The sequence below is a fragment of the Eleutherodactylus coqui genome, chromosome 3, assembly GCF_035609145.1.
Source record: "Eleutherodactylus coqui strain aEleCoq1 chromosome 3, aEleCoq1.hap1, whole genome shotgun sequence".
Classification (NCBI taxonomy): domain Eukaryota; kingdom Metazoa; phylum Chordata; class Amphibia; order Anura; family Eleutherodactylidae; genus Eleutherodactylus; species Eleutherodactylus coqui.
In genome coordinates, this window is record NC_089839.1 from 31989601 (window position 1) to 32017269 (window position 27669).

Below are 27669 nucleotides of genomic sequence, written 5' to 3' on the forward strand. Positions count from 1 at the left end.
CTTATCTGACATTTGAAGGTTTGATTCCTTCTCCCACAAGAGGATATATGCTGGTTTTGTGGTTTCTTGAGGGCCGATAACGTTCCTTTTAAGGGTTGCAATTCTCCTACCAGTATGACACTGTGAAGTGATAATTTGTACCTGTAATAGTCTGGCTGCTGGATATACTTTAATGAATATTTATATTACACTAGCTTACCCGGCGCGCGTTGCTGCGAAGACAGAAATACATACATACATTCGTTTTTATATATCTAGATAACTAATCACAGTGCAGCTTTCATGTTACCTCAGTGGTATAATATATAACAACCAATCGCAGCGCAGCTTACATGTTACCTCAGCAGTATAATATATATAAACCACCAATCACAGCGGAGCTTTCATGTTACCTGAGCAGTAAGAGAAATAACCAATCAAAGCGCAACTTTTATTCTACCTCAGCAATATAAAAAATAGCAACCAATCACAGCGCAGCATTAATTTTACCTCAGCGGTATAATATATAGAAACCAATAACAGCACAGCTTTCATGTGACCTCAGTAGTATAAGAAGTAGCAACCAATCACAGCACAGCTCTTATGTTGCCCCAGCAGTATAATATATAGCAACCAATCACAGCACAGCTTTCATGTTACCTCAGCGGTATAATATATAACAACCAATCACAGCAAAGCTTTCATGTTACCTCAGCAGTATAATATATAGCAACCAATCACAGCACAGCTTTCATGTTACCTCAGCAGTATAAGAAATAGCAACCAATCACAGCACAGCTTTCATTTTACCTCAGCATCCCCAATATCCAGCAATTGTCTTGCGAAACGTTCGGCGGATGCATCATTTTCTGGTTGAACACTCATCCCGTTGCTCGTAATGCCTTTTGCTTTCGTGCTTGAGATGGAAATCAAACGATCTTTGTCTGCGGGGCATAACTGTCGATGCTCGCACGCGTGCCACCTATCGTAGGATAGTTGTACTATGCCAGTAATCTTCCCAGGAGTGTACTCAGCAACTTCCCAAAGTCTCATGGCAATTGGATGAATGGTGTAGTAATGCATAAAGGACAGACAGACAGACAGACATTCATTTTTATATATATAGATGACATCAGGAAGAGAGAGAATTAGATTCCGTACATAAAATTTGGACGCTAATTCTTTTGCGCTTATAATTGAATAATCGAGTTGGGACCTATAAGCTTTTCCTATTTATGACATAATGAATGCTCGTGCCAAATTTCAAGTTTCTATGACATTGGGAAGTGAGAGAATTACATTCCGTACATAAAATTTGGACGCTAATTCTTTTGCGCTTATAATTGAATAATCGAGTTGGGACCTATAAGCTTTTCCTATTTATGACATAATCAATGCTCGTGCCAAATTTCAGGTTTCTATGACATTGGGAAGTGAGAGAATTAGATTCCGTACGTTAAATTTGGACGCTAATTCTTTTGCGCTTACAATTGAATAATCGAGTTGGGACCCATTAGCTTTTCCTTTTTATGACATAATCAATGCTCGTGCCAAATTACATCAGGAAGTGAATTAGATTCCATTCGTAAAATTTGGACGCTAATTCTTTTGCACTTAGAATTGAATAATCAAGTTGGGACCTATTAACTTTTCCTATTTATGACATAATCAATGCTCGTGCCGAATTTCATGTTTCTACGACATCGGGAAGTGAGAGAATTAGTAGCAATGATGGAAATCGAAAGATCTACGTGGGGGGGGGGGGGGCGTAACGGTCGACGACGCTCGCACGCGTGCCATTTATCATAGGATAGATGTACTATGCAGTAATCTTCCCAGGAGTGCACTCAACAACTTCCCAAGGTTTCATGGCGATCGGATGAATGGTGTAGTAGCGCATAAAGGACAAACAGACAGACAGACATACATTCAATTTTATATATATATAGATTATTAAATAATACTAAACACAACTCCGTCCTGATCCGCACACAGAAACTTCCCCTCCTCCCACCCAACAATCTTGGATACACTGAGCTGATCATGTGACTGCCTCCTTCCACCCATGTGACCAGTCACATGACTATGACATCACCACAGGTCCTGTAAACCCACGGCTGCTCCTGGTAAGTACAATGTCCGACTCCTGTAATGTGCGCCGTGTAGCTGATGCTAAGTCTCTGATGTGAGCGGGGGTCTGTACTAGGGTCCTGTAAGAAGAGGGACCCCAAGATATCTGTACCCCAAACTCAAACCCCCACACAGTAATAATTACACTACAAAGTAAAGGCTCCATTGTGCCCCAAAGTAATAAGACTTATCTGCGCCATTAACAAGGGGAAAGCAGCTCTTTTGTGTACTCCTCCAAGTAACAGCGGCTCCTCTCTGTCCCCTCCTCCAAGTAACAGCGGCTCCTCTCTGTCCCCTCCTCCAAGTAACAGTTGCCCCTCTCCCCCCCAACTAACAGTTGCCCCTCTGTCCCTCCCCCCTCCAAGTAACAGCAGCCCCTCTCCGCCCCCTCCAAGTAACAGTGGCCCCTCTCTGCCCTCCCCTCAAAGTAACTGCAGCTCCTCTGTCCCCCCCTCCAAGTAACAGTGACCCCTCTCTGTCCCCCCCTCCAAGTAACAGTGGCCCTTCTGCCCCCCCTCCAAGTATCAGCGGCCCCTCCTTGTCCCCCCCTTCAAGTAACAACGGCCCCTCTCTGCCCCCCCCTCCAAGTAAGAGCGGCCCCTCTCTGCTCCCCCTCCAAGTAAGAGCGGCCCCTCTCTGCCCCCCCCCTCCAAGTAACAGTGGTCCAAATGTTGGTATTTCCCCCTATGTAATAGAGGTCCCTCCAAATATTGGTATTTCCCCCGTACTAACGGTCCCTCTATGTGTAACCACAAGTAACAGCAGTCCTCCTGTACTTCATTGCCCTAAGTAATAACGGTCCCTCGACTATCTCTCCCAAGTACTAACGGTCCTATTTCATATCCAACAAGTATAAGTGGCCTCTATACGTCCCCCATCCCCCCATAACAGCGCTGTAGGTTGTAATCCCCCCATAAACCTACACAAAGAAGGAGGACAACATCTACCCCTCAGTGTCTCCTAAAATGTTTCTACTTATTATCTCCATAAAAGAGTTTTCTTTTTTACATTGGATTTTCTGTGGTTTTTACATTTGTTCATCATCTTTCCATTCAGGTTCCGGCATCCTAGTATCACCTTTTGGGGTCTTCCATATGAGAGAGCTTTTCTGATTAACCTGCCAAGGATGGAGAGGAAGAGGAAGAGGAAGGAGACGACGGAGAGTCTATTACATCTCACCCTAGAGATCCTCTATCAGCTTACTGGAGAGGTGAGAGATACTGATGACGTCACGTGACATTCTTATATATAATAACAGATGGACATGTCTGAAAAGGTGAGGGACTCTACAAATGTACAGTAATACCATCTATTAGTACTTCTCTCTCATCAGGATTATACAGTAGTGAAGAAGACCTCTAGTGAGCGCTGGCAGAACTTTGTGTCTGAAGGTTGTGGAAGAACCCTGAGCCCAATCACAGGGCCTTCAACTCACTACCCCATACATGAGGACTTCAATGGACAGAAGATCCTAGAACATGTCCTCAAGATGACGGAACTGCTGACAGGAGAGGTGACGCTGCGGGGAATGGGGGACATTATACAGTAACAGGAGGGCTGTGGAGGATGACTGTATATTGTGTGTGTCAGGTTCCTATAAGGTGTCAGGACGTCACTGTCTATTTCTCCATGGAGGAGTGGGAGTATTTAGAAGGACACAAGGATCTGTACAAGGAGGTCATGATGGAGGATCAGCAGCCCCTCACTTCACAAGGTAATAGACATATATAAGTACGCATGACCTTTAAACAGTACCTGCACTCTCACTTTGGAGCGCTTTTGCTCTGTCCGCCGGTTTCGGCTTAAGACGGCCCCGTATAGCGCTATATGGGGGAGTCTTTAGCTGCCAGAAAGACGTGAAAACAGCCGACGGAGCACCAAGTGAAAGTGCAGGGACTCTTGGATATTTGAAGAAGGAGTCCAGTCACTGTATGTGTGTCTTACAGATAGATCCGGTAACAGTACATCCCCAGAGAGCCGCCCCAGTCCTCTCCATCCACAGGATTATCCGGTACGTGGAGAAATTCCCTGCTAGGCTGTAAAGGTTTTGCATTCAATACTAAATTGTCCCCAACCCTTTGAGACTAACTGGGTCTAACAGAAGTTTCTCTCTGCACTGAAACAACACACAGTCTGTCTAGCTACGCCGAATGTACATTTGTATGAGGTGCTTATGGTTGTCATTAAGCAGTCATCTAATGTCTAGGAGACCTGCAGCTGGTTCCCTCATATAACTACTGCTCTCCTGTCATTATTGGTCATCATGCTAATTAATGATCTTTTTTGCTCATGTAAGACATTCCTCTACATCTGTCTGACTTTTGCAGTATTTGTTTCCCAGCTTTTCCCTCAGGGTGATGATCTGAAGAATATTGATGCTGCAGCCATAGTGGTAAAAGAAGAGGTAAATGTGTGGGGTGATGAGCGGTGTAAGGAGGAGATTCCCACAGGTAACCGTCCAGGTGAGCAGTAACCACTTAGTAATGCAAAGAACAGTCACAACTTCTATTCTTTCATCATCTGCAACTTTTTTATGCTACAGTTTTAAGCTCTGTGTCCTGTTACATTTTTCACCTGTGTATTCGCCCATTTAGCTGAAACACAAATTAAATGTGGGTGTAAATGTGATAACACTACAGGAGATAACACATGAGGAGTATTTACAGTATGGATAGAAAAATACAGCAGGAATATGAACATAAAAGAAACCTCTGTGAGTAAGGCCTATTTCTTCATCATCTGCTGTCAGTACTGAGGGAGGAAGAGTATTTCCCCATTTTTGGGACTAAGGAACCATTAGTTGCTATTAGACTAAAGCCTGTTTCACACGGCTGATGTGATATCGCATCGGTGGTGGCATTTTTGTAGCGCTACAAAGTCACGTGACAAGGATTTTTTTTTGGGGGGGGGGGGGTTGGTTGATATATAGGCCCTATGCCAAAATGAAAATAAGCCCTAGCTGCAGAACCCCCCCCCCCTCCTAAAAAAAACAAAACACATACATCACCTAAGAAGCTCCGTCCGGTTCTGCTGCATCCTCTACACAGTCCCGGGCACTGGTCTTCAGGCGCTCAGCCAATGAGAGGCAGTGCTTCCTAGAGTCAGGGAATTTCCAATCACTGACTCTTTTTCTGCAGCTAGGGCTTAGTTTAGGGCTTTGACAGTAGCATTTGCTACTTTTAAAGTTGCATCACACGACACGAAAACCACGTTTTCGTGCTATGCGGTGCAATAGAGAGGAAGGCTCCATAAGGAAACATGGGCTACAAAACATCGCAAGTCGCAGGCATATCGCAGGACCCGCAAGGTTTTTGACTCGAAAGTTGCATGCTACAAAACATCCCAAATGTGAAGGAATCCATAGGGAAGCATGGGCTTCACCTACATGCGAGTTGTCGCAATGCGAGAAAAGCGTGCGACTTTGTCGCCCGTGTGAAACAGGCCTAATGCTAAGAGAATCCAGAACACGGAGACAAAACCAGATAACAGAATCTGCATCGTGAAGACGTAGAATCCAGGTGCCTGCCATTAAAGACGGCCAATATATCCTGACTCAAGTATATAATTACCAGCGCTCTACACGTTATTAAAGGGCTTTTCCAGGGAGAATACTATTGATGACCTATCCTCAGGATAGCTCATCAATAGTTAATCGGTTGGGGTCCATCGTTTGAGACCCTGACCGATCAGCTGATTGTACGCCCGCTGCCAGAGCAGCAGATACACTGGGGTTGTTGCGGAAGCCTCTGCTCCGACCTCTGTGTAGTGGCTGGCGCTTGTAACTGCAGAAGTCGGAGCAGAGGCAATGGAAGAAACTCCGCTATCCGTGACACAGCGGAGGATTGCTTCTTCCCCGAAGTGATGCAAGGTTGTTTTGACATGAAAACGCCTCACATTTACAGGGAATTCACATGGTGGGGAGCGAGATATGGGGCTGTGATTCATGGTCCCATATAGTGCTCGCCAGTATGAAGTTAGCCTAAGAGATATAGAGGCACAATCACTCATGAGAGCACCAAATCCTACATTCTAACTACAATCAAAAATAAATCCAATAATGACCAGGTGACACAAAATATGTTTAAAGTATTATGAATAGTGTCATTTAGATATTCAATAGAACGAATGTCTCCATTTGTAGCGCTCCGTTAGGGAAGGTTGTGCAGTATGTTTCCAAAATAGTGCTATAGCATACTTAGCCGCCATTAGAATATGTAGGCGCAGCCTGGCACCAGTTTTAGAAAGAGTTCTCAGAGGAACATTTATTATATAAATCATGGGGTGTATAGAAATGTTTTGGGAAAAAAGGTGGAAAAGTTCCTCTTTGGGATGGGCATCTCCAATAAGGTTCTGGAAAGTTGAATTGAATTTGTGAAGTAAAGAGAGTGCATAATACTGTGCCACTAATCCGTTCCCACCCCAGGACGTAAGTTTACGTCCTAGTTGGGAAGGGGTTCCTGCAAATGGGCATAAATTTATCGCAGGATGCTGAAACTGCACATGTGTAATCATATAAGTCGCTTGCTTAGGGGACTTGAACTTGTGATCATTTCATTGCGTCTACAATAGACTGTAATACTCCAGTATTGCAGTATATTTAATTTTTAACATTCATATATTAAGCCTTGCCAGGGTAGGGTTTATTGTGGTTAGATAAATGGCAATCTCGTGAACCTTAACTAGGCCTAGGACTACCATGGCAATCATTGGCATTTCGTGATCCTGTCAGAGGGGGACCACCCTTCCTCTGGCTGAAAGGGATTAGTTACTGAAATTTGCTGCATGCTTTCCAGTCTTGTATGGAAATTTTATATACAAATGTTATAAAATATCAAATTTCTAATTTTTATTCCAAAATAACAAAAATGCATTTTATTGTTGGCAGATGCCGGTACATGGAGCTCAGGGGAACATCTGATGTCTTCAGATTTTAAAGCAGAAAATTTCAATATTGCACAAGATACATTAGAAGAGCCCACTATTATCCCAGATAAACAGTCAGCCCTTCACAGCAAATATTTATCATCTGATCCTTTTAAACAGGCTCTGACTGTTAAGCAAGATAAAAGTCACAGAAGTGATGTTGAACATCAGAAATCTCCCACAGGGGCAAAGCGATTTTCATGTTCAGAATGTGCTCAATGCTTTACTTTGAAATCAACTCTTAATGTACATCGAAGAATTCACACAGGAGAGAAACCATATTCATGTTCAGAATGTGGGAAATGCTTTTACCAGAAATCACATCTTATTAGTCATCAGAGAACTCACACAGGGGAGAAGCCATTTTCATGTCCTGAGTGTGGCAAGTGTTTTACAATGAAAACGGATCTTGTTACACATCAAAGAACTCACACAGGAGAGAAGCCATTTTCATGTACAGAGTGTGGGAAATGCTTTGCTGTGAAATCACATCTTGCTAGACATCATAGAATTCACACAGGAGAGAAGCCATTTTCATGTTCAGAATGTGGGAAATGTTTTATCCAGAAATCGGGTCTTGTTACACACCAGAAATCTCATTTGAAGGCATTTTCATGTAGTCAGTGTGGGAGATGTTTTACTCTGAAATCAAGTCTTGTTGAACATGAGATCAGTCACACAGAAGAGAAGTCGTATATTTATGTAGGAAATGTCTTACCCAGCAATCATATTTTGTTAGACATTAGGGGGCTTACTCAGGGGCAGAGCCAATTTCAGGTTCTGAATGTGGGAAATGTTTTGCTTTGAAAACAGATCTAGTTAGACATCAGAGAATCCACAAGGGACAAAGCCATTTTCATGTTCGGAATGTAGGAACGTTATGGCATAAAATTAATTATTGTTAATTATGTCATGGTGAATGCCATAAAAAAAAAAGTCGGAATTGCAGATTTTGTTAAGAATGCCTCCAGAAAAAAACACCAATAAAAATGATATATTCCCAAAAACTGGATCAATGAAGACTAGAACTCTGCAAAAAACACTCAGTTGATGGGAGAATAAAATGCAATGTATTGACACAAAAGCACTTTAAAAAAAAAAAAAAGTTAACCTTTATGAAGCCTTTCCAATCCAGTGTCAGACCTCTTCTGACATTGAGATTTCCCTGCATAGCTCTCCTGTCGGACGAAGTCCAACACATATTTCTAACACTATACAGAAGAGAGTTGCAATGTCGGAGCTCTCTTCTGTAAATGTACGAGGGAAGTTCATTAAATATTTCCCCTGACCCACTTCTATTTATCGCAGGATGATGAAACTGCACATGTGTAATGCTTTAAGTATCTATAGGTTACGTTCCAATTTGTAACTCTGCACTGATAACGGTCTTTCTTTTACTGGTGCTGCAGTGGTGCAAGGTCTGATAATGGGCCAGTGGAATACAGAGCAGTCATCAAGTTGCTTTACTTGAAAGGCCGCACAGCAAGGAAGACGTTTGATGAGATGAAAGAGGTTTTTAAGGAGGATTCCTCAGCATATGATCTAGTCAAGAACTGGCTTCGCCAATTCAAATGTGGTCGGACTTCGGTTGAAACGGCTCCAATTCCAGGGCGACCCCACTCCGCTACCGATGAACAAACCATCGAGCAAGTGAAAGCTGCCATTTTGGAAAATCGATGCGTTACGATTTGCGACCTAGCCCAAAAGTGTCGAGATTAGTCTGGGGTCCGTGGAAAAAATCATCCAAGACCATCTTCCTATGCATAAGGTATTCACTCACACCTTTCCAGAAGCAGGAATGAGTTGAATGCTCCCAGGTTCTTTTGATGATGTGCCATGGAAACCAGGAGGACTTTTTCAACAGACTGATCACACAGGATGAAAGCTGGGTCCATCACTATGATCTGGAGATTAAAGTCCAGTCAATGCAATTCGGACTCCCCTAATCCAAAGAAGGCACGGGCCCAACCCTCGGCAAGCAAGGTCATGCTCACAGTGTTTTGTGACAAGCATGGATTTTTTTAGCCTAGATCATGATTACTGGGGCATACTATGCTTCACTGCTGCGGAAACTGCAGGAGGCCATGAAGACCAAGAGACGTGGCATGCTCACCAAAGGTGTCCTCTTTCTGCAAGTTAATGCCCCAGTTCACAACTCACAGTGTTGCCCAGATGGAGATTCTACCACATTCCCCTAATTGACCTGACCTCCCATCATCGCACTTTCACCTCTTTCCAACAATGAACTCATTTTTGAAGGGCAAGCACTTTCCAGATGATGAGACTCTGATTTCTGAAGTCACAACGTGGCTTTTGGAGCCACCTGTCGACATCTACAAGCAAGGTGTTTACAGTTGCATAAAGAGATGGGAGAAGTGTTTGTTCCTATGTGGCACCGATGTAGAGGAGGACTAATAACTGTGCCAAGTTTCATTGTTCTCAGTGGGTCAGGGGAAACCTTTAATGAACACTACTCTTATTACAGTATGCAGGAGAGGTCTTTCCTCTGCATAGTGTAATATACATATACAGAAGAGAACTCAGATGTCGGATCTCTCCCCTGCATACTGTAATATACAGAAGAGAGCTCCAATGACGGAACGCTCTCCTATATTGTGTAATATACGTCCATAGTAATATATATATATAAAATTTCTTTTGAGCAATTCCAAAGAATCCACAACACTCTTTCCCACCCAAAAAAATAAGAACTGGGAAGAATGTGGGTGGTATGGAAATTAGATTCGAAAGGGTTAAACTGGAGTGTGAAACCAACATCCAAAATAACCAGCATATTCTGACAGTGTTACTGAACATGGATATAAAAGAACAGCAAAAATGCTAAATCCTGCCATCAGAAAAAGTACCTCAACTGTATTATAAATAGCATATAATGGCCTTCAAAAATTGCTAAAATATGTTATATCCAATAAAGTTTATGAAATAACAATTGTATATATTGTTGTCATCATTTCAAAAATTATTGCAAGAAGGACCAGAAAGAAAACAGAAAGAAGTGAAGAAAGGAAGAGAGGGGAGAAAAAAAAAGGGAGAGTGGGGGGCTGAACCTGAGGCAGATGCAGTAGACATAATCAAAGCCAAGACAGCACATGGCCCACTACCCTTGCTCCTCCAACCAATCTAGGAAGTCCATCTTCATCCGTAAACTCCATTTATCTAAATCAGGTATTTGTAAAGTTATAAAGGTAATGGTTAGGAGTCAGAAGAAAAGCCTTTTGTCAATCTGCATCAGTCGGCTGGGTATAAAGCTTGGGAAGGGCTACGTACTGAAGATAGTGAGCAATATATGGGATAGTTGAACCTCTCAAAGTTCTTTTTTTTTTATAGCACAGATGGCAAGGATACCAGAGGGTTAGCAATATATAGCAGCAGATTGTCAGCTTATAAGGCCAAGTTATTGTATATTGAGTAGGTCCTACTCCAATACCTTTAATAATAGGGTTCACCCGCAGTGCCACTGCCAGATGCTCCATTGTTATGATCTACAACAATGGTGAAAGTGGGCATAGCTGTCTAGTACCATTCTGTATCTGCAATGTGTCAGACAACACACAATTAACACAAACCCTTGTGGTGGGGTTGTAAAGTGCCAAGATTTTTTCAAGAAGGGATGGGTCAAGCCCTATGTGCTGCAAGATGCTATGAAGGAACACCCAATGCAAAAGCACATTTATAAATCTGGTTTTCTAGGCAGCGTCCACTGTCAGTGCCGGAGTACGCTGGGGTCGGAGTGGAAGCCGCTGCTTCAACCCCTTGGTAGCGGCCTGCGCTCGTAATGGCAAGCGCAGGTCTCTTTGCAATTAATAGAACATATAGGTGTTGTGATGGATAAAAGGCATACCCCAGTGACACAACATATCCATGAAGAACATGGTGGAAATCCGGATTGTTTGAGGTTTATGGCACTTGAGATAATATGGCCATCCCTGGGGTCGGGTGGGGGTGTTGATGTAGATTTTGAACAGAGATTACGGTCCCCCCCTCTAGGTGGTCTGAATGAACCGCTGAACTATAGTTCATGGTTCATAGTTGATGGGGGTAATTAATGTAATCTCTTTTGTGGATCCCAAACATTGTCCCATACACGGTCCCTCCTTGGGTTATATTTCGAGCCTTTATCCATCTAGTGCCTTTTGATACCATTCATACATATCTATATAGTCTTTGGTATATACATCCAGCCCTAATCCGTCCTTTGCTATCATCCATTCATATTATCCAGCCCATGGTTCCCGTCCAGAAGCTGCAGTATATCTGAAGGATTGGTTGCCTTGGTATAATGCCACTGTTAATAAACCAATAATATTTGTTGATTTCTATCGTTAATCTGTTCTCCCTTAGGGCTTAGTCAGACGGGCGTTTTTTGCCGCGATTTGCGCATGCGCATGCGTCCGGCGATTTTTTTAAAACCATTGCTTCGCAATGGTATCGGACACATGAGCGCTTTTTATGCGCTCGTCCGAAAAATTATAGAACAAAAAAATCGCAGATCGCACCTATCTGCGATCTGCGATTTCTGTTCGCTTCTGTATATGCGCTCAATGGGGCCGGCGGCAGCAGCGCCGACCCCATTGAGAACATATAGAAGACAAATCATTCTTCTCTGCCACAGCTGTAACAGCTGTGGCAGAGAAGAACGATGTTTGCCCATTGAATTCAATGGAGCGGCAATACAGCCGCTCCATTGAAAGCAATGGGCTGCCGGCGTGCGCGGGGTGAATTGTCGGGAAGGGGTTAAATATATAAACCCTTCCCTGCAATTCATGCTAAAATGTGTTAAAATAAAAAAAAATTGTATACTCACCTTTCCGCTGCAGCCAGAGTCCAGCCGCGGCCGCTGTCAGTTCTCCTGAACTGCTTCTTGGCACTATTCAGCCGGCGGGGCTTTAAAATCCCCGCCTGCTGAATGATCTGCCTCTGATTGGTCACAGCCTGACCAATCAGAGGCCGGTTTCACTCACACACCCATTCATGAATTTATGAATGGGTGAGTGACTGCTGCCTCTCAGCGCTGAGCCAATCAGGGGCAGGTCTGACTCACATCCATTCATGAATTCATGAATGGGTGTGAGTGAGGCATGCCTCTGATTGGCTCAGCGCTGAGCCAATCAGGGGGCAGGTCTGACTCACACCCCCTTCACACCCACTGCAGGACGGCCGCTCGGAGCTGCCGGCAGAAGGTGAGAATGCAATTTTTTTTTATTTTAACAAATTTTTGGATGAATTGCAGGTAAGGGCTTATATATTTAAGCCCTTACCGACAATTCATCCCGGGCTCGCCCGCAGCGCATTGCTTTCAATGGAGACGGCTGTATTGCCGTCTCCATTGAATGCAATGCGCTGGACAGCTCCGGCCCGTTTCTAATGAAACGCGGCTAGGAGCAGATTTTCGGGCGATTTGCGGGCGACTTGCGCGCACCGGTCACGCGATTTGCGGATGCGCATCCGTCATGCGATCCGCAAATCGCGGCAAAAAACGCCCGTCTGACTAAGCCCTTAGTCCTAATAGCGATACAATATGGGGGTATTTTTGCCCCCTGTACTGGTTGGACAGAGAGGATTTTTAATGAGAAGCAATTAAATTTGTCAAATTAATTAGCTTAGACCCAACCCTATCCACTATATATAGGTCTAGTTAATACCTACCGCGTCAGTATTAAATAATAGAGAAAAGTATAAGAAGGAAGGAAACCTTGTGCTGCTGTTAGGACTAAGAAAACAGAAGAACAATAGAAATCAACGCTTCCCTTACGACTTACCAGCAGCACAATATGGGGTTTTATCAAAGAGATACCCCCATCAGGAAGGTCTTCATACTGAGTACTGCTCAAAACTGAATATTCCAAGAATATCCTATCTGAGAACCTGGAATTTAACCTATGAAAGGTTCATGAAAATGTTGTGGGAGCTCCAAGCAGCTGAGTTACAGACATACTATAATGGTAATAAGCATCTATCTGCCCCAATGGCAGAAACAGCTTGAGTGGAATGAGCCTTAATAAATTCAGGGGGTTCTAGGTCCTGTTATGGATCTCTTAATTGCATCCTTGATGCTCTTACTCAAAGTGGGTTCAGATGCCTTCATGCCTCTATTTTTGTGGAAAAAAGAATAAGAATGTTCTGTAGCTTTTTTATTTCCTAAGCTCTCACAATACATTTTTACACATCTTAAGACGTTTAATGTATGTAATCTAACCTCCTCCTCCTCAGAAGGATTTAGGTGAAATATCGGAGAAAATACAGAAGGGAAATCACCTGATTTGTATTTCTGAAAGATGGTACTTTGGAGATATCTTAGCAGCATTTCATCTGGCTAAAAAGTGATGTAAGGCTCTGACTATAAGCGGGCCTGGAGCTCGCCTACTCTTTTGGCTGATGTGATTGGCAATAGGGAGATTACTTTTATAGAAAGGAGGTTGCGATCTACCACCTACAGAATATCAAGGGGCGGTAAAGATAACACCTTTAATATTATAGACAGATCCCATTGCTGAATTAGCCTAAGAATTGTAGGCTGAAATCTCGCTGAGCCCCTTAAAACCTTTTTACCAAGCGGTCTTGGAACAGTTGTCTGATTGGAAAGGATCACATGGCCACAACCTACAATTTAAGTGTAAACACACTTGATTGTTTTGTCCATCTTGTAAAAAGTATAGTATGGCTAATGGAATTAAGACTGCATGGGATAGTCCTCCAGAACCGAGTAGGGACTGGTCAACCTCCAAGCTGTCAGGTTGAAGCTCTTCAGATGAGTGCAAAGCTGCTTGCCCTAAGACACCAGGTCCTGCAGAGGGGTAGCCTCCAGTAAGAACCTTGACTTATGTATATGTCCACGGTGAAAAACAAACTCTTAGGCCAGAACTGTGTCAAGGCTATTGCCATGGCCTGGTGTTGCCTGATTATCATCAATACGTTTGGTATCATGGAAACTGGAAGGAATATGTATGCCACTCTGACCTCCATGAAATGGGCACAGCATCTACCTTCTTTTTATATAGAGCAGAATGTCTCCACCTTGATGTTTACTCTTGTTGCCATGAGATCTACCTCTCACAAACCTATCGAAGTGCCATCTTATGGAATATATCTGGATTTATGGACCACTGTCCTGCTATTGAGTGGCTATGGCTCAACAGGTCTCCCACTGTGTTCAACTGTACTGCAGGTAGATGGGTTAGATACTTCTCTGCCCATGACCAGATCTTGTGCACATCTTTCTTAAAGGGGTTGTCCCGCGAAAGCAAGTGAAGTTATACACTTCTGTATGGCCATATAAATGCACTTTGTAATATACATCGTGCATTAAATATTGGCCATACAGAAGTTATATACTTACCCCCCCCCCCCCCCCGGTGTTGGCGTCCCCGTCTCCATGGCGCCGACCGAAGCCTTCTTCTCCCTCGATTAGACGTGCTTGCGCAGTCTGCTCTTCTGTCCCGTTGAATGGGACTGCTCCGGCGTGCTCGCGATGCACAGGTTGCCCGCGCATGCGCAGACCAGCTGCAAAACACATTTACATACATGATCTAGCCCCCTGGCATAAGCTTTCCAAACATGACTCATTTCCTGGACTACATGAAACTTTGTAGCCCCTTATGCTGTGTTCACTTTTTTTTACCATTTTTGAAACAGTTAAAAAACACATTAAAAAACTGCATGCTGTGTTCAAAAACCACATGTAATTTTAAGAAACTATTAAAAACTGCAATACATGCGTTTTGGGGTTTCTTAATACCGCATGCAGGTTTTTTAATGTTTTTTTAATTGTGTGTAAAGTGTGCAATGTATGTATATATATATATATATATATATATATATATATATATATATATATATATATATATATATATTATACACACACCTATATATACACAGGAGATACCCAGGTTATACCAGCATGCTCCATAGCACTATATACAAGATGTATATACAGGAGGGGTGTCATGTCTCCTTAAGGAGAGCACCCACTTAGACTAGGGAGTGAGTGGGTCGGGGGAAGCACCCAAAAGTGGTGTGGGGACACCTAGAGGTGAGTAAGGAGACACTTAAGGCCATGCATGCTCCTGCGGGTAATTTATGCAAATAAGGAAGATGGAGCTAATACCTCTGCAGCGCCACCTATTGGATGGCAGCATTCCTTCAAATCAAAACAATGATTGGGAATAGTAAGCCAAGCCAGGGGTGGGGACACAAAAATGTAGTAGGCGCAAACATACTAGGCTAAACATAGTCATAATTCGACCATGTTTCAACCATTAGTCTATGGATCTGTGAAACATTAGGTTTTCATTCATTTTTTGAGTTACACAGATAAATATATGACAGTATGACAGTGTGGACGGCCCTGCTGTGATATACCCCATATCTCCCCTGTATACTGTAAGCCCCCGCAGGCAGGGTCCTCCCTCCCTTAATATCAATTTATTAGTCATTGAGTAGATGTCTACCCTTCCTGTCATTATATATGTGTCATTATTGTTATGTTTTGCATTCATCCATGCCTGAAAGCGCTGCGGAATAAGTTGGCGCCATACAAATAAAGATTATTATTATATTATTATTATGTGGTTCTATATATATATATATAGTTTGTATGTAGTTGTACTCCTACATTACATTAGTGCAGCGCTCTGGAATTAATGGTGCTTTAAAATAAGCAATAATTATAAAAAAAAAAATTATATATATATATATATATCTATATATATATATATATATATATATATATATATATACACACACACACAATAATAAATCCATCCTGATCCGCACACAGAAACTACAACTTCTTTCACTCCACACAGTCCTTTATACTGAGGAGCTGGTCATGTGACTCCCTCCCTCCTCTACCCATGTGACCTGTCACATGACTGTGACATCACCACAGGTCCTGTAAGCACACGGCTGCCCCAGGTAAGTACAATGTGTGGCTCCTGTAATGTGTGTCAGAGTCATTATTAGAGTCTTATAAGATGAGGGACCCCAGGATACGTGTAGCCCCCAACTCAATAATAATCCCCACTACAAAGTAATACGCCTTATTTGTGCCCCTGACAACATAATAGTTGCCCCTCTGTACCCCCCCCCCCCAAGTTATATCGGTTCTAAGGTGATCCTGTACCACGCACACACTTTTGCCAGGAGCAGTGCTGAGCAGAGGAGCAGTGGGGCTCTGAAGACTAGGACTACTGGGGCCACTGTGGGGGACACTATTACTACTGAGGCTAATATAGGGGACACTATTACTACTGGGGCCGATATAGGGGACACTATTACTACTGGGGCCAATATAGGGGACACTATTACTACTGGGAACGATATAGGGGACACTATTACTACTGGGAACGATATAGGGGACACTATTACTACTGGGAACGATATAGGGGACACTTACTACTGGGGCTAATATAGGGGACACTTACTACTGGGAACGATATAGGGGACACTTACTACTGGGAACGATATAGGGGACACTATTACCACTGAGGCTAATATAGGGGACACTTACTACTGGGGCCAATATAGGGGACACTATTACTACTGGGAACGATATAGGGAACACTATTACTACTGGGGCTAATTTAGGGGACACTATTACTACTGGGGCTAATATAGGGGACACTATTACTACTGGGGCTAATATAGGGGACACTATTACTACTGGGGCGAATATAGGGGACACTATTACTACTGGGAACGATATAGGGGACACTATTACTACTGGGGCTAATATAGGGGACACTATTACTACTGGAGCCGATATAGGGGTCACTATTACTACTGGGGCTGATACAGAGGGCACTATTACTACTGGGGCTAATATAGGGGACACTATTACTACTGGGGCTACTGTGGGGGACACTTACTACTGGAGCTAATATAGGGGACACTATTACTACTGGGAACGATATAGGGGACACTATTACTACTGGGGCTAATATAGGGACACTATTACTACTAAGGCTAATATAGGGGGCACTATTACTACTGGGAACGATATAGGGGACCCTATTGCTACTGGAGACACTGTAGGGGATACTATTACTACTGGAGACACTGTAGGGGACACTTACTACTGGGGACACTGTAGGGGACACTATTACTACTGGGGACACTGTAGGGGACCCTATTACTACTGGGGACACTGTAGGGGACACTTACTACTGGAGACACTGTAGGGGACACTATTACTACTGGAGACACTGTAGGGGACACTATTACTACTGGGGACACTGTAGGGGACACTTACTACTGGGGACACTATTACTACTGGGGACACTGTAGGGGACACTATTCCTACTGGGAATGATATAGGGGACACTATTCCTACTGGGAATGATATAGGGGACTCTATTACTACTGAGGCTACTGTGGGGGTCACTTACTACTAAGGCTAATATAGGAAACACTATTACTACTGGGGCCGATATAGGGGACCCTATTACTACTGGGGCCGATATAGGGGACACGATTACTACTGGGGCTACTGTGGGTGTCACTTACTACTAAGGCTAATATAGGGGACACTTACTACTGGGGCTAATATAGGAAACACTATTACTACTGGGGACGATATAGGGGACACTATTACTACTGGGGCCAATATAGGGGACACTATTCTTACCGGGAACGATATAGGGGACCCTATTACTACTGGGGCCGATATAGGGGACACGATTACTACTGGGGCTACTGTGGGTGTCACTACTGGGGCTAATATAGGGGACACTATTACTACTGGGGCTAATATAGGGGACACTATTACTACTGGGGTTAATATAGGGGACACTATTACTACTGCGGACACGATTACTACTGGGGACACTGTGGGTGACACTATTACTACTGGGGTTCAATTCTCACATGGTTCAGGCAGCTGGCTCAGGGTTGACTCAGCCTTCCATCCTTCCGAGTAAAATGAGTACCCAGCTTGGCAGGGAATAAAGATGACTGGGGAAGGCAATGACAAACCACCCCGCAAAAACAGTCTGCCGAGAAGAGGATGTGATGTTACCCGAGTAGGCAGTCATGACTCGGTGCTCGCACCAGGGGACTTTACCTACTCTGGGGTACATATAATGTGTTGTATAACTCTAATAATGTTTTTTTGGCGGGGGGGAGCAGATGAGGAATATGAATAGAACTTTCACCATTATTCTTGGGTTTTGCTTTTACTGCATTCGACAAAATAAGATATTTTTCTTATCTGTGTCGGCACGATTATTGCAATACCAAGTTTAGAGAGATTTAAACATTTTTTTATTACTTTAGCACAATTAAAACATTTTTAAAGCAGAGCAATTGACCCGGCATCACCGCATTTTAAGACCCGTGACATTTTATTTTTTTGGCAATATGTAAGGTCTTATTTTTTTCGGTAAGGGTTGTACTTTTTATCAGTACCAGTTTGAGGCACATGTGCCTTTTGGATTGCTTTTTATTACATTTTTTGGGAGGCGGACAAAAGAAAAATAGCAATTCTGGCATTATCATATTTTATGGACTATGAGGGCTTATTCACATGGGTGTATTTGCGCCGCATATTACGTACGCAATAGACTCTTTGGGAGTCAGGACCCAATAGGCTGAGTTACATGGCAGACATGTAGGCCTTTGTCAGACTTCCAGCTTTCTTGAGAACCTACTGGTACCTTGTGATTAAGGTGTTCCTATGGGCAACAGAAGGAGCCCCTGCAGCGACCGAGACACGAGGCCCACGCTGAGGAGCTGGCGGGGGTAGAGATGGCACTTGTCACGGTGGCTCTACTAGACTCCACCCCGGGGGGATGCACGGAACCTCAGCCAAGGCACCGCTAGGCCTCCTTCAGGCAACGCTGGGTCAGCGGTTACCTGAATAGCTGTGTAGTGGGCTGTAGACGTTGTCACTCGTGACGCCACCGTTCACACCGTTCATACTGTTGATTATCCGGCAGTAGAGATAAGAGAGTCCACACATGATTAAACTTGGAAACTCAATTACTGGGAATGGTCAGTGACTGGCAAACTTTACTTCTTGACTTTCAAAGTACAGCTTTACTCGTCAGTGCAGAAAAGACAGTTTTAGCAGATGGTCAGCGAGAAGGACACTGGATGAAACTGGGCCTACAGTTGAGCTTTCTGTATGACTCCGCTCCCGGACACACACACTCTGGGATGCAGTATAACACCAGAGGGGAACACAACACTCCGCAGACACTCACTTGTAACTTAGGAGGTTAATTGCTGCACAACGAACTCTTGCTCCTCTCTCTCACTCATCTAAGGCGGTTCCTGGATTTGGGGCCTCAGGATACCTTTCTTCCGCTTCCATCTCTTCACCACATGAGGGTTGAAGATACCCCCATGTGTCCTGCACTCTCACTCCTCTCTCGCCAATTCAAGCAGATGGAAGACCACACCTAGCTCTCAATCACTCATACTTATACTCATACGACATCACGTGACTAGACAGACTTGTTACATTTCCAGACATATCCCAGCCACTTTCAGACATTAACCTCTTGCATGCTGCAGCTGTGCAACACATAACTCAAGACAAGACAATTTGCACAGTGCATCCACATAAAAGACATGACATGTGTGGAGGGGCCAGAAATATGTGTTTCGGGCCACTACACCCCTCCACCAGTCATCTTCTTACATGTTGCAGTTGCTATTGATTGTGGCATATACAGGGTTAAACTGCCAGGATATGAGGTTTCTCCATTCCTGGTAGTTATGGCAGGAACCTGGCTGTCAGAAATCAGTCAAAAAAAATGTATGTGCAGGTTTAAAGCCCACTAGTGACCACTATAAAAAGGCAAATTGGTGGTCACTAAGGGGTTAAAATAACAAAATAGTCCATACTGACCTGTTAATTTCCCGCGCCCCCTTCCAGTCAATCTGCAGCAACAGATTTCTGTATACGTATTGGTTGCAGCAGCCAGTAGGTACACTTTAGTATCGTCTCAAAGGTTTCTCCTTATTATTGCTGGTAATGGGAGATATTTTTACATGGGATTTTCTGTGTTTTTCACATTTGTTCATCTTCTTTCCATTCAGGTTCCGGCATCCCAGTATCGTCTGTTGGGGTCTTCCAAAGGAGAACTTTTCTGATTAACCCGCCAAGGATGGATTGGAAGAGGAAGGAGACGGCGGAGAGTCTATTACATCTCACCCTAGAGATCCTCTATCAGCTTACTGGAGAGGTGAGAGATACTGATGATGTCACGTGACATCACGCTGATCTATATTAATAAGGGCGCCCGATTGAATGAACAAACAATGTCACACTTTACTTGTTCGCTCAGGCAGACAGTTTAGTCACAAAGATAAAATAAAAGATTAACACTTTAACAGGATCATCCAGTCATTCAGTTCGCTGTATCAGTGAATGAGAACAACTGAGCAATTGATGTTTAAACCGAATGATTAGCGAACGAGCCAACGATGATTTTTATGCCTGCATGAAATGAAGGATAAACAAACGAATTATCATTCATCATTAGTCGTGTTTACACTGAACGTTATCGTTCATTTTTGCTCCTTGAACCCCTTGAGTGGCAAGGATTGGCAAGTTATTCTCTGCAGAGAGCTGGAGTTGGCAGAAGTAACTGAAATAGTTTTTCTAACTCGAGCCTAGTCACAGTGGTGGCTACTTTGCATAGAACGATGGCTCGTGCAGTAGACGGATTACACAAGGATGTCTGGTAATAACAGTGGTAAAAGTTCAACGTGACGCCAGTGCCTCGGAGAATGATGAAAATAAAGAGTCCAGACCAAAAGAGCTTCATGTTAATAACAGATGGACTTAAATAGAGAAGCTGAGATTCTGATGATGTCACATGACATCATTCTTATATATAATAACAGATGGACATGTCTGAAAAGGTGAGAGACTCTGTAAATCTGAAGTAATATCATTTATTAGTACTTCTCTCTCATCAGGATTATACTGTAGTGAAGAAGACCTCTAGTGAGCGCTGGCAGAACTTTGTATCTGAAGGTTGTGGAAGAACCCTGAGCCCAATCACGGGGTCTTCAACTCACTACCCGATATATGAGGACTTCAATGGACAGAAGATCCTGGAACATGTCCTCAAGATGACGGAGCTGCTGACAGGAGAGGTGACGCTGCGGGGAATGGGGGACATTATACAGTAACAGGAGGGCTGTGGAGGATGACTGTATATTGTGTTGTCAGGTTCCTATAAGGTGTCAGGACGTCACTGTCTATTTCTCCATGGAGGAGTGGGAGTATTTAGAAGGACACAAGGATCTGTACAAGGAGGTCATGATGAAGGATCAGCAGCCCCTCACATCACCAGGTAATAGACATATATAACTATACATGTCCTTAAGTATTTGAAGAATGAGCCCAGTGACTGTATGTGTGTCTTACAGACAGATCCGGTGACAGTTCATCCCCAGAGAGCCTCCCCAGTCCTCTCCATCCACAGGATTATCCGGTACGTGGAGAAATTCCCTATGATCTGTAGCAGGCTCTGAAGCTTTTGTGTTCAGTCTTGTTTTATCTAAGCATATTACATGATTATACCGGTTTAACTCCTTCCCGCTCCAGGACGTAAGGGTACATTCTGGCAGCAGGGCACTTCCCTCAAATGGACGTACCATTACGTCATGTGGATAGAGCGAGATCAGAAGAGATCTCGTGCTTTCTGGTAGTGGGAGCCGGCTGTCACTGATAGCCAGCTTCCCGCTGCAACAGCGGGGGTGCATCGGAGATGCAACCCCCCGCTGTTAACCCCTTCCCTGCCGCGATCTATGTAGATCGTGGCATGGGAAGGGTTCACAGAGGGAGCGCACTCCCTCTGTGACGTCATCGGGCTTTAGCGATGCAATTGCAGAGAGCCCAGCTGGTTGCCATGGTAACAGGATGCCACCTACAGGCGACCTGTATTACCACTGCCTATGATTGCTGTAAGAAGTGATAATGCATTGCAGGAGAGAAGTGCTATGGTGTAAGTCCCCCAGAGGTACACAAATGGTGTAAAAAAAACCCATTTTTATGTGCTTTTTCTCCTATTAGCATAAAAAATAAAATAAAACCCCACATATTTGGTATTGCCGTATCCATAACGTAGCGTACAATAAGTTGAACGTTCTTTTTATCCTGCACCTCAAAAAGGGTAAAAAAAACTGCTACTTTTTAGCATTTTGCCTCCCAAACGCAATAAAAGTGATAGAAAAAAACGTATGTACCCCCAAATGGTACCAATAAAAACTACAGCTCATCTCGCAAAAAATAAACCCCCACAGAGCTCCGTCCATGAAAAAAAAAAAAAGTTACAGGACTTTGAATGCAGCGATTCAGAATAAAAAAAAAGATTTACATAAAAAGGGTTTTTATTGCAGAAAAATGGAAAAACCTAAAAAAAAAAAAGAATTTTGGTATAGTTGTAATTGTACCGACCCACAGAAAAAAAGTATTGTTATTTATGCTGCATAATTAACGCTTTAAACCCCCCCAAAAAATCTATGGCAGAATTCATGCGTTTTCTCTCTCTGCAATCATAAAAAAAAAAAAAAAAGTTTTACAATATAGTCTATGTACCCAAAAATGGCAGCAATAAAAACTGCCATTCGCCACGCAAAAAACAAGCCCTCATACGGCCGCCTCAACGGAAGAATAAAAAAGTTATGGCCTTTGAAAAATGGAGATGGAAATCCACCAAAAATCGTAGCTTCCTTAAGCCCAAAGTAGGCCATGTCCTTAAGGGGTTAAAGGGTATGATTGCCTTCACTGACTTTCTTTTCAATCTGTAAACTTTGCAATAGGATGTTATTAAAATGCTTGTAGTGGGCTCCAATACACTGCAGGCTAGAGGACATAGGGTCTTAAAAGTCCATCAGTTGGGCAGACTGATTGCGACTCTGAAAATAATGACCGGAGTAGACGGGAGATGTGTGACATAGAGCTTATAGCAGGAGGTGGCGAAGGGATGTGTAAAATGCTGATGCTCACTTGCTGTATCTAATGAAAATGGACTGGGTGAAGGCTTCATAAAAAAGAGATACGCGTACAACAGTTTTTTGAAAGTTGGGAAAGCATTATTGCTATAAGCCCCAAATGCATACGAGAGTCTATGCAGAAATGTTTCCAGTTAACTACATAGCTTCAGGAACATTTGCTGCAGGACGATCCACAAATAGTTCTTAAGTGTGTAAATGGCAACAATGGGGCACCGCGTGCCACAAAAGTCCTGACGGCACAACTGACTCGGACTCCTTGATACGTTTTGGAACTTGTAAGCAGTGGAAAGGTTATAAGTGAGTGCTGTCTCTCTCCACAATCACTCTTTTTGTTCTGTTTGTTGACTTTTGTATTAGTGGGCATGGTCAGGAGATAAGTCGAAGTACATGTTGGAAACACAATGCTTTTCATGATTTCGTGACTTCCACAACTGTCTGACTTTTATAGTATTTATTTCCCAGTTTTTCAGTCAGGGTGATGATCTGAAGAATTTTGATGTTACAGCCATAGTGGTAAAAGAAGAGGTAAATGTGCGGGGTGATGAGCGGTGTAAGGAGGAGATTCCCACAGGTAACCGTCCAGGTGAGTAGTAACCACTGAGTAATGCACAGAACAGTCACAACTTCTACTCTTTTATCACCTGCAACATTTTTGTGCTACCTTTTTAAGCTCTGTGTTCTGTCGGATTTTACAGCTGTGTATTCGCCCATTTAGCTGAAACACAAATTAAATGTGGGTGAAAATGTGATAACACTACAGGAGATAACACATGAGGAGTATTTACAGTATGGATAAAGAGATACAGCAGGAATATGAACATGAAAGAAACCTCTGTGAGGGAGGCCTATTTCTTCTTGATTTGTTGTCAGTAGGGAGGGAGGAAGAGTATTTCCCTATTTTTGGTATTAAGGAACCATTAGCTACTCGTAGACTCATGTTACCATATGCTAACAGAATGCAGAGCATGGAGGCATAGGTCCAGATAAAAGAATCCACATCATGTAGATGTTGCGAATGCTATGTGACACACATTTCAGGGGATATGAGGTGGACAATGGAGTTACAAAAATAAAGACTAATGAAACTCAAAGAGAAATGGTTCTGCAATGTTAGAGAGCAGTAGAGAAAATATGTAACTTCTATGGAACCATTCTACAACCTTGGCTATAGAAATCACAGCTTTTATCCAATAATTTGTATAAATTATGTAATACCACACTTAACAATTACAATATAAGCAGGACACATCAAATAGAGAACAAACAGTACTTTAACAGTCCCTGGTAAAAGGATGTTTGTCACTGGCCACACACAGTCCGTAAATAACCCAACAACTCTCCTCAACTAGCAGACTTGTACATCACCATGAAATCCACGAAAAGTCCCACACTTCTTAAAGGCACAGCAGGGCTCCTAGTAACTTCTAGGCCTTTGGAGAGGGCTGGATTAGCTCCTATTAGTGGCTCAAAGCAGCTGCAGACTGTAAGGATAAAAGTAAATGGTGCTTACAGAGACTTAGACCCAGATAACAGAATCTGCATCATAGAGATCTGGACCTGGATGCCGGTCATTAAAGACATCATGGAGGCACACAAGACCCAAATAACCGAACCAGCGTCGTGGAGGCCCGGACGCAGGTGACGGAAGCCGCGTCGTGGAGGCCCGGACGCAGGTGACGGAAGCCGCGTCGTGGAGGCCCGGACGCAGAAGACGGAAGCCGCGTCGTGAAGGCCCGGACGCAGAAGACGGAAGCCGCGTCGTGGAGGCCCGGACGCAGAAGACGGAAGCCGCGTCGCGGAGGCCCGGACGCGGAAGACGGAAGCCGCGTCGCGGAGGCCCGGAAGCGGATGACGGAAGCCGCGTCGCGGAGGCCCGGACGCGGATGACGGAAGCCGCGTCGCGGAGGCCCGGACGCGGATGACGGAAGCCGCGTCGCGGAGGCCCGGACGCGGATGACGGAAGCCGCGTCGCGGAGGCCCGGACGCGGATGACGGAAGCCGCGTCGCGGAGGCCCGGACGCGGATGACGGAAGCCGCGTCGCGGAGGCCCGGACGCGGATGACGGAAGCCGCGTCGCGGAGGCCCGGACGCGGATGACGGAAGCCGCGTCGCGGAGGCCCGGACGCGGATGACGGAAGCCGCGTCGCGGAGGCCCGGACGCGGATGACGGAAGCCGCGTCGCGGAGGCCCGGACGCGGATGACGGAAGCCGCGTCGCGGAGGCCCGGACGCGGATGACGGAAGCCGCGTCGCGGAGGCCCGGACGCGGATGACGGAAGCCGCGTCGCGGAGGCCCGGACGCGGATGACGGAAGCCGCGTCGCGGAGGCCCGGACGCGGATGACGGAAGCCGCGTCGCGGATGACGGAAGCCGCGTCGCGGAGGCCCGGACGTAGGTGGCGGAAGCCGTGGAGGCCAAGACGCAGATGACGGAAGCCGTGGAGGCTAAGACGCAGATGACGGAAGCCGTGGAGGCTCAGACGCAGTTAACGGAAGCCGCCCGGACGCAGGTGGCGGAAGCCGTGGAGGCCAAGACGCAGATGACGGAAGCCGTGGAGGCCAAGACGCAGATGACGGAAGCCGTGGAGGCCAAGACGCAGATGACGGAAGCCGTGGAGGCTAAGACGCAGATGACGGAAGCCGTGGAGGCTCAGACGCAGTTAACGGAAGCCACGTCGTGGAGGCCCGGACACGGACGACGGAATACATTTTTCCAGACGGCACATCAAAAAAAAAAAAAAGTTGGTATTGCTGCATCTGTAAAAGTCCAATTTATTAAAATATTACGTTAATTATCCCACACAGTGAAATACTCAATGCTGGAACTGTGCTTTGTTTTGTCACCCCTGTCTAAAAGAAAAAGTGAATAAAAAGCAATCGAAAGCTCAAACCCCAAAATGGTACTAATAAAAACACGGTGCCTCGCAAAAAATGAGCCCTCACACAGCAGCATAAACAGAAAATTAAAGTAACAGAGGCCAAAAGATGGTGATACAACACAGTTTATTTTAGAAAGATTTAAATTTTTTCCGTAGTAGCAACATAGAAACCTTGCTATCCCTGTAGTTGTACTGACCCATGGAATAAAAATAGCGGCATTTTTACTGCATCATGAATTGCGTATTTGAGAGGGTTTTTTTTAACCCCTTCCCACCCCATGACGTAAGGGTACGTCATGGCAGGCTGGTACTTTGCGCAAAATGACGTACTCTTACGTCATCGGGATAGCGCCAGATCATGACTGACCTCGCGCTATCCCGCAGCGGGAGCCGCTGCAATAGCGGGAGGGCAGCGGAGATAAGTAGATCTAAGTAGATCGCAGCAGGGAAAGAGTTCACAGAGGGAGCACACTCCCTCTGTGTCTCCGGCCGGCTCTTGCAATGTTATTGCGAGAACCCGGCCTGTTGCCATGGTAACAGGACGACAGACACTGACGTCCTGCAGTGCCAATGCCTATGATCGCTGTATAAGCTCTGCCATGCCTTATCACAGCGATCATAGGTACAGTGTTGTAACTCCCTCAGAGGGACTCAAATAGTGTAAAAAAAAGAAAATAAAAATGTAAAAAAAATGTTAAACCCTTTTTTTGTGCTTTTTCTAATATTAGCATAAACAAAGGCAAAAAAAATAAAAACTACACATACTTGGTATTGACGTGTCCGAAACGACGTGTACAAAAAGTTGAACATGCTTTTTATTTTGTACGGCAAAAAGCGTTAAAAAAAACGCTAAAAAAACCTTATAGAGCTCCATACATAGAAAAATTTAAAAAAGTTACAGGACTTTGAATGCAGCTATAGAGAAAAAAACTATTCCAAAAAAAAAGGGTTTTTATTGCAAAAAAAAGTGTAAAAACCTAAAAAAAAGTAAGAATTTCGGTATTGTTGTAACCGTACCGACCCGCAGAAAAAAATGTAGTGTGTCATTTATGCTGCATGATTAACGCTGTAAAAAAAAAAATCTATGGCAGAATTGATGCGTTTTCTCTCCCTGTTATCATAAAAAAAATAATAAAAGTTTTCCGATATAGTCTATGTACCCAAAAGTGGTACCGATAAAAACTACAGCTCACCTCGCAAAAAACAAGCCTTTATACGGCCGTGTCGACGGAAAAATAAAAAAGTTATGGCTTTTGAAAAATGGAGATGAAAAAATACCAAACATCACTTGGTCCTCAACGCCAAAATAGGCCATGAGATTAAGGGGTTAATGTAAGGATGGAAAAGTAAAACTTAAAATAACATAAAGGACTGCAGTGAGAAGGGGTTAAACTTGCCCCAAAGTGAGACCATACTGATCCTTCCCTCTGCCCTGCTTTGTCCAATAGTGCATGTGCTTGTCTGTTCCGTAAAAAATGCCCGCTGCCACGAATGCCCTCAGGGAGAATGAAATAGATCACAACACAAAACAGGCAGCAAAGAAAATGCACAATGAATTTCCACAATGGTCTCTGGAACCATACAGACCACAGTGGAACAGACTCTGCACACACCTCAGCGACAGCTCTATATAACAGAGTCTATTCTCTGGCACAAGTGTAGTGTGCACTGGAGGCGGAGGAATCAAGCAGTGCTACTGTAACACTATCATTGCCCTCAAAGCAGCATCACTGTATCAATCCTCCCATTTGAGGACACTTGGAGCAG

The 27669-nt window shown here is 44.2% G+C and overlaps 1 protein-coding gene across 1 annotated transcript in view; it reads left to right on the forward strand.

Moving 5' to 3' along the window:
- Positions 1-27669, forward strand: part of LOC136620118 (zinc finger protein 420-like) — a 401871-nt gene that overhangs the window by 366918 nt on the left and 7284 nt on the right. Inside the window, exons 7-12 of the mRNA XM_066594838.1 lie at positions 7283-7837; positions 20095-20240; positions 20980-21159; positions 21236-21359; positions 21436-21500; positions 23488-23608. Coding sequence (XP_066450935.1) covers positions 7283-7837; positions 20095-20240; positions 20980-21159; positions 21236-21359; positions 21436-21500; positions 23488-23608 — 1191 coding nt within the window. The remainder of the gene's footprint in view (positions 1-7282; positions 7838-20094; positions 20241-20979; positions 21160-21235; positions 21360-21435; positions 21501-23487; positions 23609-27669) is intronic.